Source organism: Armigeres subalbatus, chromosome 1 (assembly GCF_024139115.2).
Source record: "Armigeres subalbatus isolate Guangzhou_Male chromosome 1, GZ_Asu_2, whole genome shotgun sequence".
In the NCBI taxonomy this organism is placed as follows: Eukaryota; Metazoa; Arthropoda; class Insecta; order Diptera; family Culicidae; genus Armigeres; species Armigeres subalbatus.
The window spans coordinates 221,331,327-221,351,040 of record NC_085139.1 but is presented as its reverse complement, the minus strand read 5'-3'; the positions used below and the strand labels follow the sequence as shown (position 1 = coordinate 221,351,040).

General features: G+C 37.5%; 2 protein-coding genes across 5 annotated transcripts in view; one reads left to right on the top strand and one right to left on the bottom strand.

Moving 5' to 3' along the window:
* LOC134205795 (uncharacterized) overlaps positions 1–17,403 on the top strand; it is a 129,519-nt gene extending 112,116 nt beyond the window's left edge. For all 3 annotated transcript variants that reach the window (XM_062681391.1, XM_062681389.1, XM_062681390.1), the window contains exon 4: positions 16,712–17,403. In XM_062681391.1, the coding sequence (XP_062537375.1) occupies positions 16,712–17,224 (513 nt within the window). In that variant the 3' untranslated portion in view covers positions 17,225–17,403. The remainder of the gene's footprint in view (positions 1–16,711) is intronic.
* Positions 17,404–17,925: 522 nt separating this feature from the next.
* On the bottom strand, positions 17,926–19,714 carry LOC134205792 (coiled-coil-helix-coiled-coil-helix domain-containing protein 10, mitochondrial). Of its 2 annotated transcripts, XM_062681386.1 has the most exons (3): positions 19,630–19,714; positions 19,476–19,586; positions 17,926–18,718 (listed from the first exon to the last, which is right to left on the bottom strand). In XM_062681386.1, exons 2-3 carry the CDS (start codon positions 19,520–19,522, stop codon positions 18,292–18,294), a joined length of 474 nt encoding a protein of 157 aa, XP_062537370.1. In that variant the 5' UTR covers positions 19,523–19,586; positions 19,630–19,714; the 3' UTR covers positions 17,926–18,291. The 2 variants fall into 2 exon arrangements, with proteins under 2 accessions (XP_062537370.1, XP_062537369.1); XM_062681385.1 differs by having other exon boundaries at positions 19,476–19,695.

Sequence of the window (19,714 nt, the reverse complement as noted above, 5' to 3'; positions counted from 1 at the left end):
ATGTTGTAAACTTTGTACAAAATTTGAAATTGAACAAAAATGTGAAAATTTTCCATGTTTCGCCTTATTTTAGAAGGTTTGAATCAACAATATTAAAACCCAACCAATGCATTCTGATTATGTAGAGATGGTCAATATTAGTCATATTTCAAATTGCGACCATGATTTGCTTGATATGTAATGTATCTATGGTGCAAAATCAATTTCTGTATCCGGTAGCTGTCCCCCGGGTCCGGACAGTGACGTTTTCCATGTGATCAAATAGCCATTCTTTACACCTGTTTTGTTTAATTTACTTCAATTCAATTATTTTTTCTTACTAAGGTATCAGAAAGCCATAGAAATTAGCAGAAACAAAAATTGATAATGTCATTGAAAATGGAGGGAATTTTGAGTAGGATGTAAGAAAATGTTCTGGAGAGTCAAAAAAGCTCTGCTAACATGTATTAATATCTACAACGTGAAGCAAGTGAAAATGATTACTATTCTGAATGATTTCTTTACTCATGTAATAGGAATTTGGTCATATTTGAACATGATGCAATAGTGTCCGGTACTCGGGGACACTTTTCTGAACCGTGAAAATTTTCACTAAAATTTATTATCAAAATAGGGGTAATGACGGCTTTGGCAGGTTTTGTTCTATTATTGTCAGGGGGGTTTTTTATGACTGATTATGCTCAAATTTGGCCCAAACATTCTTTGCATATCAAAGAACATTGTGGCTAAATTTCATAAAATTCGGTCGACAAAAACCCCCCTGCTAATAATATAACAAAACCTGCCAAAGCCGTCTGTTCCCCTACATCGTCCAAAAACGTGTTCAAATGATCAAATCAAGACAAAATTTTCAAAACGACTTATCTGCTTTTGTAAACAAAGATTCAAACGACGATCTGACGAATCTGATAGCTCTCCCACGCAAACCAACACCATCAACAGGAAGCGGAAACCTTCACCTACCTATTGATGGTGCTGGTTTGCGTGGGAGAGCTATCAGATTCGCCAAATCGTCGTTTGAATCTTTGTTTACAAAAGCAGATAAGTCGTTTTGAAAATTTTGTCTTGAAATATAGTTTGTATGAATCATCAATGATAGTATTTTGTGTATATACACACTTAAAATAAATCGCCGAATTCGGTAAAATTTTACCGAAATCTCAACAGCAGAACTGTTCGGTAAATAATTTAACTGATTTTCGGTGATTTTGACAGTTGAGCAATGGAAAAAGTTACAAAAAATCTGTAAAATAAATTACCGAACAGTTCTGCTGTTGAGATTTCGGTAAAACTTACCGAATACGGTGAAATGAGTTAAGTGTGTAGTATACAAGTATGCATAATCCGGATAATTAGAGAGTGTTTCGTTAAATGGCTTATGTGTCCGGCACTGGGGGATCTCCCCCTAATCTTAGAGATGCAAATAAAACCTCCTACTGTTGTTTCTTTTGAGTAGCATTCCTGTAGAAATTCCTGTTTTGATTTCAGAATCATCAAATTAGTTTGCATTCCAATATTAACAGGTATTAACAGGTTTTAGTATAAATTAGAAAAAAAAATCCAGCTTACTTTTTTTACAGAATCTCTAAAGATTTTTTTTCAAAACCCAGGGCAACTTTAATGAATCTTCGAAGGAAATTTTTCTAAATTTCCAATGGATTTTTTTTCGTTTTCCAAAAAAAATTCTTAGACATTTTCAGCAGTTTTTTAAATTTCCAAAACAAATTATTCGGAATATGCCTTAATATTTCCGATGGAAACACCTAATATTTTTCAATAGAAAATCGAAAAAAGTTCATCTGAAACACCAATAATGAATTTCCCGAGGAAATTCCGATGTTTTTACAAGTGAAAATAACGAAAAAATTGTACTTTTGAAGGAATTCTTTAAAAAATTAAATCAAAATTTTAAAGATTTTCTGATGTGAAAATTCCATAAAATTTCTAAATCATTTCCTGTGCAACTTTGCATGGTAAAGATTTAAAGCAATGTTTAGCTGAACCTACAAAGAAATCAAAATGACTTCCCGAAGAAGAATGAATTCCCGATGAAATTTTGGAAGAATTTATGGTACAAATTTAAAAAAACAAGAATCTCGAGAATTCTAAAGATTCATTTTTTGAAAATCCAAAGATTTTTTTGAAGATAATCCATAGAATCTTCCGTAGAAATTCTAAATAATTCTCGAATAAAAAAATACTTGGAAAATTTTAAAAAATGTGATAGAATTCACAAAGAGCGTAAAAAAGTATTCCGAAAAATTTTCATTTCAATATCCCAAATTTGAAAAAAAAATCCAAAAACAAAAAATCAACGGAAATATCAAAGTGTTTCATGTGGCATTGGCTATTTAATATCTTTCGGAAATTCAGAAGAGATTTTATTGAAACATTTAGAAGTCTTCTTCTTCTTCTATGGCTCCATATTCCAACTGGAAGTTGGTCTGCTTTTCAACTTAGTATATTCTATTAGCATTTCCTTAGTTATAAATTGAAAGCTTTTATATTGCACGATTATATATCTTGTGTAACTAGTACGATGGATACACTGTACCGAGAATGTTTCCCACCCGAACACATCCTAGACAGGAACGAATCGAACTCGTCATCTCCGGATTGGCAACCCTACGCCTTTGCTCGCAAAGCTAACTGGAGACTGAACATTTTGAAGTGCACTCCTTAAAATGTTCGAAAAACTTCTTTTGGAAATAAAGAAGAGTTTCTGGTGAAGATTCGAAAGAACTTGTCGTAGAAAATTTCATTAGAATGTAAAAAAATATATATGAAAATTTGAACATTTTTTTTCCACCGAAAATTATATGTATTTCCCACGGGACTGTTTTGAATTTTCAGACAGAATTCACATGGATTTTTTTCGGAGTTTTAAGGAAATTTTTTCGAAATTTACACTCGAGATTTTTTGTTTTTTTTTCATTAACAATTTGTAGCAGAATTTCCAAGCAATTTTTTTCAGAGAGAATTGTTCAAAAATCATTCTGAATGCCAGCACTTTTCAGGATTAAGGTATACTGGGGGAAGTGGAAAAGGAAAAATCGATAGTGCATGTTTGAATTAGTGTAAAACCAGTTTAAATGATCTAAATGCGTTGAATCAAAATAGGCTATCAAAAACAGTAAATTTTGCACCAACTGTGCGGTAATTCATACTATTTTGGTCGCTTGAAATTTATGGAAATAGATTTTAAAATTAGGAATTGTTTTTCCACTTATCCTAGTGGGATGGGGTAAGTGGAAAACCCATGTTACCTTGACCTTCAATAGTGATGAGTAGTTACATATAACTAAAATCAATACGATAATTGCTCTGAGTATCTTTTGTGCAGGCCTGGTAGTGGGTCACTTTTTAGTGACTTGGTCACTTTTTTTGAGTCAGTCACTAAAAAGTCTCTTTTTTCGACCTCAAGTCACTAAAGTCACTTTTTCTCGGAAGAAGTCACTATTTTTAACTATTTTGAAACTTTTGACTATGTTCCGTGAGTATCGTCGTGAATTGAGAAAAAATGTTGAAAAAAATGAAACTTTATCCGACTAAACATGCTTTATTCACGACGGACATGAAATGACGAATTTAAAAAAGAGGCATTCCACGGGGGCATGTCAGTCGATCCTGAGCTACCATTTCGAAAATATTTGAAACTCTGCACAGTTTTTCAATTTCATCTAAATCGTCATTTTTCGATATCAAATCTTCATATTGAGTCACGACTAACTTTTCAAAAGGGTGTATGTGAAAATGGTTCAAAAATATTTAAAAAGCTGCACAGCAAAAACGGAATTTTCGATTGTTATGATTTTTTCAGCAAAGTTAGACAACTAAATGGTGATTCTTAAGAAAATGTGCACAGCACAACACAATGTTTTTTTGCCTTTAAAATATAATTTTGTCACAAAACTCAAATATCTCAAAACCCTAGCTGTTTTCGAACGTAATGTTGTGAGGGAAAACGGTCCATTATATTAGCTATCTACCATAAAAATTTGGTGATGGTAAACTAATAAACAAAAAAGTTATGACATTTCAAACATTTCACAATTTTCACATTTAGTGAAAAAAAATTTTTTCTGTGTAAGTTATTTCGAGAATTGCAGTTTGATGCAGATTTTATTGTTAAGGGACGTGATTTAAACAAGTTGTTTTCATGATATTTTGATTTAATTATTCATAGCATCTATAAGAAACTTAGACACGATCCAGTGTTGTGATCAAAAGTATTGATAGTGTCATAATTTTCATTGCACGTGACTGGCGAAAAATTCTTTTAATAGTGTTGAAACCTGTTGATAATAACGTTGATAGAAACATATCAGAAATGTTATTTTAAGACAAAAGCTGCAAAATCAAAGATTTATATACACGTGTACGTCTATAGTTTACCTGCAAAAAATATACCTCTTAGAGAATAGACTTTATGATCGGGAGGAAACAGGTATCTTCAACAACAACAAATGCATGATAGGTACATACCATGACAATGCTCACGAAAAGCAAAAAATTACTACTACTTTGGTTGTTAAAGGTTGTATAGGAATTTTTTTCTACAGTCAAGGAGATGACACCAAACAAGTCAGTAAAAACTTAAAGGTGATTTTGTTTATTGAAATATTACGAACAACATGAGTAGCCGCTTTCTCAACTGTTGTAGGCCGTTTGATGGAAAAAAGTGTTCAAAAGAGTTACGAAATCTCACCGAAAGCACCATAGATAAACTGAAAGCGACTGGTTATGCTCCAATGTCCACATTGAATACAAATTTACGCATTTGCACGTCCTGCCGTCTAAACGTTGACAAAAGAGCAATCTGTATATCATCGGTTGAGCAGAGCGCAGGAAGTTCGAAAACGACAGCAACTGAGGAATTGCCAGATGTATCGACAACAACTGAGGAATTACCAGAAGTATTAAGTGCTGAGAGCCTTGCCACCGTACCATCAGCGAAATCTGTTTCAACAAATCAATCGGAAGATGAGTGTATCCAAAGGGTCAACATCGAACGCTTTAACGAGGGCATAGCTGGGATAAAAGTGACTCCGATTAAATGGAGTAAGATGGACTACGTTTATTACCCGGAGAAAAATACCGTGAAATAAACGAAGCTGTACGAAGAAACCTCTTCAAATTAGGGACCTGATGATGTGGAAAATACAGACTACGATGAGGTAATTATAAATATGAAGGAAAGGTTCTCGAATGCAGCCACGACAAGGAAAGAAAAATTATTGATTTTGTCGATGCTGCCAAGTTCGTGGTCTATTCAGGATGCCATTGATGAGTACAAAACCAATAGAAATACAGTACAAGAGGCAAAACAATTGAAGAATAACTGTCTTTCAACCAAAAATACTAGGTCTAGTACTGCATTAACAGATGAGACAAAAGAAATAGTAGTTCAATATTTTGAAGATGATGAAGTAAGTCGAGCTATGCCTGGTCAAAAAGATTATGTATCAGTAAGAAAAGATGGAAAGCGTCAAGCAATCCAAAAACGATTAATGATGACGACTTTGAAAGAAGCGTACACACGCTTCAAGGAAATTCACGATAATATTAAAATAGGTTTTTCCTCATTTGCAAGCCTTCGGCCAAGGCAATGTAAGCTTCTTTCCAATTCAGGAACACATAATGTGTGTGTGTGTGTGTGCACAACCCATGAGAATATTAATCTTATTTTACATAGTTTGAAAAGAATCAATTTAACAAAGGATATTAAAATGTTAACTGGTAGTCTTTTGTGTGAAAATACAACATCAAATTGCTATCTACGATCTTGTTCGGATTGTCCAGATTCTTCATCATTGGAAAATACTTTATTCGCTGAGTTTGAAGAAAAATATATTGATCAGTTATCATTTGAGCAATGGGTGACCACGGATAGGTGTGACATAGAAACTATTGTAAAACCTGTAGATGAGTTTGTGTCATATTTTTGCTTGAAATTAGAAAGTTTAATCCCTCACGATTTCATTAAAACAGAACAATCCAGCTTTTTAAAAAATACGAAAAATACATTACAAAATGGTGAATTTTTAGTCATTTGATTTTTCTGAAAATTACAGCTTTGTATTGCAAGATGAAGTGCAGTCCCATCACTGGAACGTACAACAAGCTACAATTCATCCATTCGTTATTTATTTTAATGGAAGTACGCAAATTGAACACTTAAGTTTTATTATAATTTCCGAAGATTTAAGACACGATTCAGTATCCGTAAACTTGTTCATTGAAAAAATGCTTAACTTTTACGCGTTGATAAGCATAAAGAAGTCAAAAAGATATATTTCATGTCTGATGGAGCAGCGTCGCAGTACAAAAATCGTAAGAATTTTTCGAGCCTATGTCAATTTAAATCAATGTACGGAATTGATGCAGAATGGCATTTTTTGCTACATCACATGGCAAAGGTCCTTGTGATGCTATTGGAGGAACAATAAAGCGCATGGCCACAAGAGCAAGTTTAGCCAAAGAACGTGAGCATCCAATTAAAACTGCGAAAGAACTTTTGATTGGGCAAATCGTAGAAAAGAAAAGATTTAACCAAATTATCATTTTGTTTTACTACTACTGAAGAGTACGAAATAAAGGCTTCAGAGCTCAGCGAGCAATTTAATAACGCGAAAACGATCCAAGGAACCCAAAAATTTCACTGTTTCATTCCATTGTCGGAAAATAAAATTAAAGCAAAACTATACTCAAACTGTGCTGATAATAATGCAAAAGTATTAGATATTTTACAAAAGTTGAATAAAAATAAATAAAAAGTAAGTATTAATAAACTGTTTTCATGATATCATAACCCATACCAAAATTCAAACCCAAAACTCTTAGAGTTTCTATAACAACATTGTGTAACTGCCACATTTAATTTAATACTTAGGATAATATTAATTCATTTTTATTTATTTATACATATAATATTTATACATATAATATACATAATATCGATGAATACATAAATATGGAATATCATACAAACAACTTGTTTAACTCACGCAAGGCCCTTAACAATAAAATCAGCATCAAACTGCGATTCTTGAAAAAAAAATACACGGTAATTTTTTTGTTTACTATATGTGAAAATTGTGAAATGTTTGAAATGTCATAACTTTTTGTTTATTAGTTTACCATCACCAAATTTTTATGGTAGATAGCTAATATAATGGACCGTTTTCCCTAAAAAATTACGTTCGAAAAAGATAGGGTTTTGAGATATTTGAGTTTTGTGACAAAATTATATTGTTAAAGGCAAAAAAAAATTTTTTTTACTGTGCACATTTTCTTAAGAATCACCATTTAGTTGTCTAACTTTGCTGAAAAAATCATAACAATCGAACATTCCGTTTTTGCTGTGCAGCTTTTTAAATATTTTTGAACCATTTTCACATACACCCTTTTGAAAAGTTAGTCGTGACTCAATATGAAGATTTGATATCGAAAAATGACGATTTAGATGAAATTGAAAAACTGTGCAAAGTTTCAACTCAATAGAAAATCATGAATTAAAAATTTTCTTAAATTTTGATGCTGTTGCTTGGAATCGCTCAAAAAATACCACTTAGTACTTTTTGGCCCGAACGCTGTTCGGCACTTCTTCGTGACTCCAGATTCGCTGAGAATCTCGGTGTTGTTATTAGATTTTCAACAGCGATTAATTGAAGAGGTTTTGTGTCACAGTTTATGATTGGGTATATAGTAATGAAAGCAGGATGGGCACAGCGGATTGAGGATCTAAATATATTCACAAAGCCAATAGCTGACTCGGCTGAGTTTTAAAAACCTCTTTTAAAAATTGTTCAACTCTACACTTTATTAATTAATTTATTTATTAACAGTTTTCAATAGCGGTTTTAAACTGTTGAATATTCAGTTTGATCTGAGATACATTTCCTGTTGTTTCGGGGAAATCATTAGTGAGCGAGGGCTTGCTCTAATGCTCATTAGTGCGTACTCAAACAAACAAGCTTTTCAGCTTTTTCTTATAACAAACACTTATATATTTTGAAAAATAAAATAAAAATATTCATTTTTAAATCAAAATGGAGAAATTGGCCACCCTGATTGATACTGCAATAAGCCATTTTATAGAAAGCAAAAATGACAGGAGAATAAATACTAATATTTACATTTTACAAGGAACATTTGCGAAAATGAAATGAAATGATGATGATGATGACAAAATGATGATGGTTTGCATGCAAATTTACCAAAACACAGACCGAGCCATCCACTCAAAATGTCGATCAGCTGTTCGAAACTGTCTCATGAAATGGCTTATGTACTTGCCCAGATTTATTTTTGCCGAGCTGCAGAAATAAAAACTTAGTGTGTAAGGAATCCACATAGAAATATTAATGTTTCCGTAAGAAGCAAAATTAATGGTTTCTCGACATCTGCTCAGTTAATGTGACCAGACGACCAGACCAGACGCTGCATTTTTCAATTCCGTTTTACAAATTTATTACAATTCATATAGCCTTACAAACATTTTTCCAAATTTTGTTAGGCAAAAATCTATGCGAAATGCACTTTTGAAGGACCATTTTTAAGCCAGTGACGCAATCCAGATAGGCGTCCCGCGTTTCGCAGGACGCTTGCTGGTCACATTAGCTCAAATTTTTCAAAATATATTCTGATTTAAACATTTGAAACTGCATAAACTTTGGATATTCCATCGAGGAAAATCGGTAAATTATTGGTTGGTAGTTCGAACTTCTTGTTTAGGATTTTTCTAATCCTGAAAAAAATCTTTAGGTTTTGAAATAATTCTTGGGTTTCAGATTTATATACTATGTGAGTTGAATTAAATCTATGTCTAAAGAAGATTTTCCGAGTAAGTTCGAATCTGTAATAAACATTATTGCACATTATTCTGTATGACTTGCCTCAAAGTTGTGCTTTTCCAGAGGTGAAGAGGGTGGATAATTAAAAATAAAAAATAAAAAGAATATAATACAATACATTTTTCCAATTTCACTTGTGAATTTCCATTTCATCGGATTTGTTGAATAATATTTTGGCAATTCATATTTTTTTCTAATTGAAATTTTCGACCAAAAGATATTAGGGGGAGAGGAGACAAAATTTTTGAAAATTATTTGTTTCACCCTTTTTAACTTTAAATAAAAGTCCATTTCTGTCACTGAAAATGAAATCAAAAGTCACTATTTGGTCACTTTTTCTACAGATGAAAGTCACTATTTGGTCCCTTTTTTCGCAAGTGTTGGTCACTAAAGTCACTATTTTGAGCAGCATTGATCGCTACCAGCCCTGTTTGTGGAATAATTTCATTACCTTAACGGAATAGATCCTCAAGGAATTATCATAATAGCTAGGGGAGGGCTGGTTTTGCCTTCTCGAACACTAAGTGTACGTAAAATCTATATGTTAGCTCCAAAGATGAACTTTTTGAAGGAAAAATGGGACTTACAGGGTTATAAACTAATCAACTTAGTTTAACGAATTGAGATGATGTCTGTATGTGCGTAATTGTATGTATGTGTGTGCGCAAAACACGTACAAAATTATCAGCTGTTCTTAAGCACTTGTCTTTAACCAATTTGTTCGCAAAAAAATGCATTCAACGGCGAAACTTGTTATGAATAAAAATTAATGGGAATTATACAATATATTTACCTATCAGTGCTATTTTTAGCTTTCATTTACATTTTTTTTCATATGTAAAACATGTGAAAGGCATCAATACCGATAAGTGATTAATCAGGCATTTTCTCATTTATATTTGTCTAATCACCACTGGAATCACAATGATAACGAAGAAGGAACATATTAAGATTCACAGCTATCGAAATAAACCCTGGAGGGAAGAAAAAATTGCGTGATTAGAACATTATCCACTTACCCCGCAGTGTTTGATACCTGGGGTAAGTGTAAAATCTTTGAATTGTTTTATTTCTTGGTACAAACCACTACCAATTGAATGGGGTTAGTTTAATTGTATTATAATGGTCACCTGTGATATAAATACACTTGAAAAAAGACAATTGGTGCAAATAAGAATTGATTTTATGAATGCAAAAATCAACTTTTCGCGAAACCTAAAATTACAGCTCAAGCGTTAACCGTGTTAGTGTAAGTATTATACAAATTTCAACACAGTATTAGTGTGAGCATCAAAGTATATTCTTGCATAACGTTATGATGTGGTAAAAACTGTAAAGTATGTACAATTCAAATTTTTGGAGTCGTTTTTTACACTTACCCCCTTTTTCCACTTCCCCCCGTGTACCTTATATGAAGTAATGTCAAAGTTTTTACAGGAAATTTCTTTACTGATTTTTTCCTGAATATCCACAAGAAATTCTTTTGAAGTTTTTTTCTTGGATTATTGTAAAAACATGAATATTTTTCTAATTTGTAGCTGCAGTCCGCTGATGCATAAGTGTCGGCGGCGTGATGCCAAAAAACATCTGCGGCGGTGGCGTGGCGCGGCGGAATTTTTTTTTATATTTTCCCATTTTTCCTTTCTAAATTTTTGTTGTGGAAATTGAGACTGAATCGCAACCTGTTTTTTCGTTTATTTTTTATGGAAAAAGGATCTAAGGCTAAGATGGTCAAATAGCGCAGATATATGCAGATTTCTCGATGCACCCCTGCGTCTTTTTAACGCTGAGATGAAAAGACGCTACGTGGGCATCGGCCCTAAGATGCGTTTTGCGTTTAATGATTAAATCATTAAATTTTAATGATTTGTATTTTTTACACCGCTATTGTTATTCACCAAAAGTTTTTCGTGTAAAAAAACCATGTGGTTCGAGAGCAACACCCCCCCCCCCCATGTGGCTTATCGTGGTCATTTTCCAAACCCCCCCTCCCCCCATATATGACCACGTGGTTTCTGGACGGCCCCTTTGCTGGTGCGTATACCCCAGCGAATTAATTTTTTCAATAATAAGGCATTTTATGAGACAGATCGAATCAGCTGGTTTTCTCGTGTTTATCTACTTTGACAATTAGTGGGAGCCCGTTTGTTTGGTAATTTCGCGCTGAACATTCCGATGGGTCCCATCATCAAACCGACATGTTTTACTTTTCGGTTACCGGGGCTTTAGATCAAAGTTTTTCAAATGATTCTTGAAATGTGTCGTTAGGTTATTCATACCATTGCATTCTGAGCATAAAATGTTGAAGAAAACATGAATGAAAAGTAAAACGTTGCAAACAATATTTTGTGTTCGGACCTAATGGAATGTTCACGTAGAATCATACCAAAACAAAACATTGAAAGTAAATAAACGGGCCACCGCGAAACGTCTCATAAAATACCTTATTGATGCCGATACACCGGAGCGACTGCAATTTGGATTTCCAATATTTGCACAACATTTTTGGAATTTATTGGCACTTGATTTATCCATTTTGAATTTTAAACGTAATAAAACTTCACAACTGATATTGTAGAAATAGTGTTATTTAATATAAATAGACTCTAGCAACTATAGATAGTGGAATATAGAGATGAGTGACGTTTAACGCTCGCACACTGATGTGCAATTCGGCATGTGTAAATACATGTTTGTTTTCCTTCTGCTCATAACCTCAAAATTGATCGAGTCATCACGATGGTTGCGAAGGAGTCAAAAAATATATGGAAATATATTCATTTTTACCCAAACTTTGCTGAGTAGCACCATCTAGGAGTGTTTGTTTTCCTTTTATCGCCACTCACACATTCGGACGTGAGAATCTCAATATAGATGAGCGAAGATAAATCCACTGTCTCCAAACGAACTGTCAAACGTGTCTCCAAACGAGCATGACGTCACGATTTCAATGGAAACGTTAAGGGCTGTGACGTCATATGCGCGTGTGCACGGGCAAAAAAATCGACTCAGCCATGCTTTCGCTCATCTATAGATTCTACTATCTATACTAGCAACTAATTAGAAATTTGTTAGTAGGCCTTGACTTTGAACAGCTAAATAAATGACATTCTGTCAAAGACTACGATAAAAACTGGATGTTTTATTAGCTTCTACAGATATATTCTCATTGAAAACAGTCTTTTCATAGCAAAACTTTTTAAACTATATATGTAGTTTATATAGGGCCCTCCTTAGCCGTGCGGTAAGACGCGCGGCTACAAAGCAAGACCATGCTGAGGGTGGCTGGGTTCGATTCCCGGTGCCGGTCTGGGCAATTTTCGGATTGTAAATTGTCTCGACTTCCCTGGGTATAAAAGTATCATCGTGTTAGCCTCATGATATACGAATGCAAAAATGGTAACCTGGCTTATAGAAACCTCGCAGTTAATAACTGTGAAACGTTTTCGCATTTTGATAAAACTTGTTCCAATACTTTCCGGAACATTTTAGGGGCACAGGAAACCCCGAACATTTGGCGCTCGTACCTGAATATCCCAATATCCGCTTGATGGAAGGCTTCTTTAACATCCAGTCGAGTAAAAAGTCGTGGTAGGAAATCTTCAAACGTTAGCATTAGATGTCCTTCTCTTTTGATCGCTAGATTTGCCCTTCGCATGTCTACGCACAGGCGCAAATCCCCATTATCCTTGACTATTGCTACCAGTGGTGAAACCCACTGACTGTATTCTTCGACAGGTTCGATTATGTCAGTGTTCAATAGCGAGTCCAACTTGTCTTTAATTTTGTCTAAAAGTGCAAGAGGTGGTCGACGTGCATGTCGCCAATTTGTGGTGCCCCCTTGTATTGTATTGTTATTTATTGTTAACAGGTGAAATGGTCACCCCAATGACCGTTTACTTAAAACTAAATACATTAGTATTGTCAGAATTAACATAAAACACGTCTGAAATTGCACTTATTAGTTTATCGTTAGTTTCGATGCGCTGAATTTCGTTCTGATAATACGGGGACCAGACGACCGAGGAATATTCCAATATTGGTCGAACAGTGGCGCAAAACAATGATTTTAGGCAGTACACATCCCGGAATTTCTTGGCAAAACGGAAAAGGAAACCTAGCTGTGAAGATGCCTTCGAAACAATATATGCTACGTGGTCCTTGAATGTCATTTTCGTATCGACCAAAACACCTAGGTCTTTGACTGTCGATTCTCGTTGAAGCTTTTTATCTGCCAAAGCGTATTCATGCTGGAGAAGAGAGTGTTTGCGTCCAAAAGATATGACCGAGCACTTAGCAACATTGAGCGTCATTCGGTTGATACGGCACCATTCTGCAAAGGATTCAAACTGTTGTTGCAGAAACATTGCGTCTTGAGTTTGCTTGATACAATAATACAGCTTCAAATCGTCGGCGTACGATAACTTTAGACATTTCAAAACAAAGTTGACGTCATTCATATAAAGCAGAAACAGAAACGGTCCAAGATGACTACCCTGTGGAACGCCGGATCGGACTACAAACGGTGAAGAAATGTGATCTCCAATTTTCACAGCCATACTGCGACCTGATAAATAGGATTGAAGGCAGCTGAGCAGAGCGTTATTTATGCCTAATTTGACAAATTTTGCGATGGCAATCTGGTGATTCATTTTGTCGAATGCAGCAGAAAGATCTGTATAGATTGCATCCACCTGATGACCATTCTCTATTTGTCTTATTACAAAGGAAGTGAAGCACGCCAGGTTAGTGTTCGTTGAACGTTTGGGCATAAACCCGTGTTGGTCGTTTGAAATGTAATGGGCGTAGCTTGAAGTCAATTCGCCAAGAACAATCAACTCAAATAGCTTGGAAACGGCGCACAGCGCAGCTATTCCCCGGTAGTTTGATACGGTCCTCTTGCACCCCTTTTTGAAAACTGGAAATACATATGACTGCTTCCAGCACACCGGAAACACCCCGGAAGTCAGCGAGAGGTTGAATACTGCAGTAAGTGGTCTGACAAGCGACTCTACGCAACGTTTAATAACAAGCGATGGGATACCGTCTGGGCCGCATCCCGTGGAGGTTTTCAACTTCTTACTGGCAGCTATTATTGAATCGTTTGTGATGACCAATGGCTGCCTAGCGACAGGAAGACTGGGAACATGCCTAATGGCAATAACTACATCTTGCGGGTCGAGATACTCATTAGTAAATACACTACTGAATTGAGTACGGAACAAATTAGCAATGTCGTTGGTAGTTTGGGCTTCAGATAAACCGTCAGTCATCGTTGAGGGCAATCCAGATTCCTTCCGTTGTTCGTTGACGTACCGCCAAAAGCTTTTTGGATTATTCCTGAGACGACTTTGCAAACGATTTTGAAAGGCGTTATAGAGATGATCGTTGAGTTGCTGATATTCGGAGTTGGCCTTGATATAGCTAGCTTTTGTAGAGTCCGTACGATACTTGCAGTGTTGTCTGAGGGCCGCGCGTTTGATTCTTTTCAGATTTTTGAGATGAGCGTTAGACCAGGCTGGTTGGCCGGTTCTGGTGTGGATCTCACGGGAACTAACTGGTCGATGGCGTAAAGTAGTATTTTTGACATGGTCGGTTGACGTCAGAATCTCGAAGAGCCGTATCCCAGTCAACCTGAGCAAGAAAGGCATTCATCCCGTTAAAATTGGCCTTGACGTTGCGGTGGAGAAATGGTAATTGATGCTTGTAAATGCGGCGATCCTGTTCGTCCGATGAAACTCGGACTCAATTCCGAATGGATGATGCTGAAATTTGAATCGGCATCAGGCGATGAATGTCGATAAGAGATGTACTTGCCTTGAATAACAAGTTGGGAGTCCCCTAATCCGCCTCTAAACTCAGGGCCAGGACGACTATGGTGAACGCTGGCTGCAGTAGGCGCGACTGAGTAAGAGGAACTGGGGACTCCCAAAATGCTTTTGTCGGTGCGTCCTGGTGGAAAGGTCACGTGCATCGTGGCTGCCGAATTTAGCTCATTGGTTCCGGAGCAGAGGTAGGTGTCGATAACGGGAAGATTCCGCAAACAGGAGAAACTGTGACGGTTGGAGTATTTAGCAGCGGCTTCCACATGTTTTTTGAGCTGATATCCTCGAATTCCCGAAATAGAAGACCCATAGGCCAAGTATTCGCATTAAGTGCGACTTCACGGAACTTGGGGTCAATCCCAACTTTGAAGGATATGAAGCTCATACTTTTAATGTCAATTCCTTTTTCACCAGCGGGACCACTTTGACCGAATCTTCACACTGGATGCAGTCCTTCACCAGTTTCTCAATAGACTCCGGTTTGACGCTCGGGTGAATACGGGAGAGGTACAGCCAGAACATCGCTGCGGGCTCAGGTACTGTAATGACCTCAGTCACAATGTCATTATTAATTATAGTTTTTCGATGCAACGCAAAAGTACGGTAGCAAAGTGAAGTGTGGCTAGGGCACAGAAAAACAAACACAAGGACAAGGCGAAAACGATGCGCCGTCGATGGTAAGCAATAAAATTAACACAAAGTTCTCAAATCACAGATTATTTGCGCACGATTCTCCACTGCATAAAAGTGACACTAGTAACCGAAAACAATAAATACACAATTACGACGCGATTTAGCCGGTATTACACGGGAATAGTTAAAACAAAATCGGAGTGAATAACGTACACGATCCTCCGACAACCTCCGTTCTTTTCCCCGTTCCCCTATCGGTGGCGTCCGCAGAAATCCAGAATTAATAACTAATCCACTAGACACTGGTTCACTTGACTAAACTGACTGAACTTGCTTTTATTATCTTCCTCTTCTTCCTACCTCTTACATTTCCTTCATTCCCTCTATGTTATGCTAATCTGTGTATAGGGTAGCCAGGCATCAGGGCACCACAGGGATCAACAAGCTCCACTCCTTTTACAGAATAGATCTTCCCTCGGTGATAAGCATTGAAGTAGTCGCTTGTAATGTCACCATACGGGGCAAAAGCTTCAGTATAGCCTCTGTGTACATACTGCCGAAGGTACGACACAGAGATCTTTCGGCTATTGGCACTGCTATGCCTGAGCCACGATTGATTCTAGGAGATTTTAACTCACACGGTACTGCCTGGGGGGAACTGGCCGATGACAACCGTTCTTCCTTGATTTATGACTGTGCGACTTCTTCAATATATGACATATTTGAATATCGGAGAAGCAAAACGTGTGGCACCTTCAGGGCTCGAAAGTAGAATTGACCTCTCAATATGTTCGATTTCACAAACATTGTATTGTACGGGGAAAGTAATCCAGGATCCCCATGGTAGTGATCACCTGCCTATTGAAATCTCAATCGCCAATGGATCGCGTCTGACTCATCCGATTGACAATGCATACAATCTCACAAAACACATTGATGCTGAAGCGAACATCGGCATTGCGGTCCTCAAAACACGCAAACCATTTCATCTTTACTTGGCGGTCCACGTGTCCCACACCAAAAATCGCCTCGCCGAATCACGATATCAAATGATCAAAAAGACATGAAGGCTACAGGTTTTGATAGCATCCTGAATCTCCTTAGTCTGATTAATAATAACATAATAACATTTTCTTAATACGAATATCATTCCATATTTCTAAGTTGCTTCACGTATTGTGTAATCAACAACAATTCAACTTATCGACCATAACTCTAAGGTTCTTAACAACTATATAAAAATGTAGCAGATGGGGAACCTATTTATATATATTTTGCATAATCCGTCATTTTAGCATAGCAGCGTATCGTCCTCTCGTTCTGTTTTCGAAAATAACCAGCTCTTCATTGGCACAGCTCCCTACTAAATTGTTTTCCCCTCTGTCCAAATCGTTTCAGAACTACATCCTCAACATCTGGAACCGCATTAACGCCCTAAAGCCGAACTCCCAGACAGCCCAGTTCGAGGCAGACAAGCTGAAACAGGAGGACAAAAAGGACGACGACATGGACGACTTCCTGTCGGAGATGTTTGGCGGTCCGTCGGAGGGTACCTCCAAGGCGGTGGTCCCGCTCTCCAGCACCGTGACACCGGTGCTGCAGCAGCTGAAAAGTCTCGAAATAGAACCCCGCCAGCCGCACGACTACGACGTCTGGAACCACTGGTTGCAGCGCTCCGTAAGCCACGCCGAGCTGTTCTCCGTGGCCATGGTGGTGATGTCGCTGCCGTCTAACAATGTCTGCTTGGAACGAACGTACAGTGCGCTGATCCTGGCCGACCGGAACGATGGCCTGACGGAGCAAACGCTGGATGAACTGCTGCTGGTAAAGCTGAATAGCAGTCTGTTCGAGAAAGCCGTTGTGACCATGTATGACTGGAAGAACATTACGCGGCCGCAAGAGACGGAATAATGATTAAAGATAGCATTTTAAGTTCTATGGAGGTAATAGAATTTCCTGTCATCTTTTAACAATGGTATTTATCGAAATATAAGTAAGAGATTGTTTTTTAATGTAAATAAAATAAAATTTTATAACTATTGGATCCTGTAATGGATTAAAAATCAATCTAAGTATCTTGTCGCACTAAACTAAGCACGTTCTCAATTATTGCAAAAAGAAATTTCCTTTTTATTATTTATGTTGTGTAGCAAGCGTGGGCCCACCTAGTAAGACGCGCGGCTACAAAGTAAGACCATGCTGAGGGTGGCTGGGTTCGATTCCCGATGCCGGTCTAGACAATTTTCGGATTGGAAATTGTTTCGACTTCCCTGGGCATAAAGTATCATCGTGTTAGTCTCATGATATACGAATGCAAAAATGGTAACTTGGCTTAGAAACCTCGCAGTTAATAACTGTGAAAGTGCTTAATGAACACTAAGCTGCGAGGTGGCTCTGTCACAGTGTGGGAATGTAATGCCAATACGAAGAAGAAGAAGCAAGCACTTTATTACACAATGGATAAATTTTGTCCAGGGAGTCAACATTGTTTCCCATCAGAAAATATTCTAGACAGGACCGAGAACTGAAGACAAATCCTGTTCAAAAATTTCGTGAGGCTATAAGGAAATGTCAATTGTGATATACCACTACTTTTTTTTATATATAATTCGTTTGGTTTGCCTTCTCTTCAGCTATTCTTTTATTCAAATTGTTAAAACTAAATATATAAGAAATAAAATCTTTCTTCTTAACGGTAAATTACCACAGAGATGTTGTAGTAGTTCGACGTATTAAATTGTTTTAAAGAACCTATGCGTCTACAGAAAAGCACAATTTGGCCATATTGAATTGGTTTACAGGCTTTATTGAACTGAGCAACTCAACAACACTAGACAATAGAACTACTCCCGCCGTCCGGCAGGCTACTAGAATTTTCCGTCCACAATGTAAAACGTTCCGCATTCTTTATCTTCATGGGCCAAACCATTCCTTCCCAGCCGTAACAAATCTATCGCACCCGGTTGTGTATGTCCGATTTAAATATGATGCTGCACTTTGCACTGCCTGAGGGCCTCGTTAAATCCCTCGCACAGCGTCAGATCGGACTGGTTCTGGGCGCAGGACAGGAACTGCTTGATTTCCCAGGCGCACGGGCCGGACGGGGCTTGCGCCTCGGAACCAGCGGCCGGAGCGTACTGCTGTACTGGGCTTGCCTGCTGAGCTGGGGCCGCTTCCTTCGAATCCGAACCACTGAACATTCCGGTCAGAGCATGTCCAACGGTGTGACCAACGGCAGACCCAATCGCTACTCCACCGGCTGTGGCTGCCATTTGGGCCATCAGACCGGGTCCTTGGCTGGGGGCGCCCATCGGGGGAGCAACCGCACTCGGTGGAGCATGCTGCACAGCCGGTTGTGTCGGTGCTGCGGGGCGTGGAGCCGGGGCAGCAGCCATGGGGGCCGATCTGCAGATAACAAAGAAGAAACAAAGATCAAGTCTGTGTTGATGCTCGACAATAACAGCGTCATTGCATTAAGAAACAACAATCTGATTCATTATCGTGTTTATCACAGGGCTGGCAACGGTCACTGGCAGTAAACATGTTGATGGAAATGATGAAAATGATAGTACAAAGGTCAAGAATAACAACTTATTCAGGAACGATTTTAATATGATGATTCAGAATCCATCCTTTGAATGTGTTGTTTCTAAAGATATTGCGGAAATCTACAACATCTAATGAAGATTCAAAAGCAAGCAGAACAGATTCGTTCTACCGGCCCTATAGTTGTGACGAGTCCAATAGGCCTCTATCGTCATCACATCGCGTGATTCGTGAATTTCACATTCTTATGAAAAATTTCGGTAAACAATCCTGAACAACAGTTCAATATTATTTTTAGAATGTCGCATGTTGCGGGTTGCTCGCTGTCTGGCACGATTTCCCAAATGGAAGCAACCAGAAACAGAGCGCCATGTCGGATGTTTATCGACCTTTGGACCATAAGGATCAATAACATTTACTAATAATTGATCACATGCTCACCCTCGTAGATGAAAAAACACATCTTTACTCATTTAGCATAGGAAAAATAAAATTCGCTTTGTTGCGTAACTGCTCTGTCGAAGTTCCAGAATCATCAGAAATGATCCCCATGCAGAGCGACGTTTCTCGAAAAAGGTCACAGTTTAACCTCAAAAAACGATGCGTTTGAACTAACCTGCGCTGGGCCGGTGGGGGAGATGCGGACCTTCCTCGGCGTGGCATTTTAAGGGTGTTTACTTCCTTTTCCGAACAATAAAACCTTTCACTGATTCACACAATTTGTGCACTGTTGGGTGATGCAATTTATTTTTCTGGCTGCGGATTTTCACCTTGATTTTTGCACTGCTAGCTGCACGATTTTCCTTCAACAACTGATCGAACGATGTGGAGAAACGTCAAATTTGTACCTTTTTG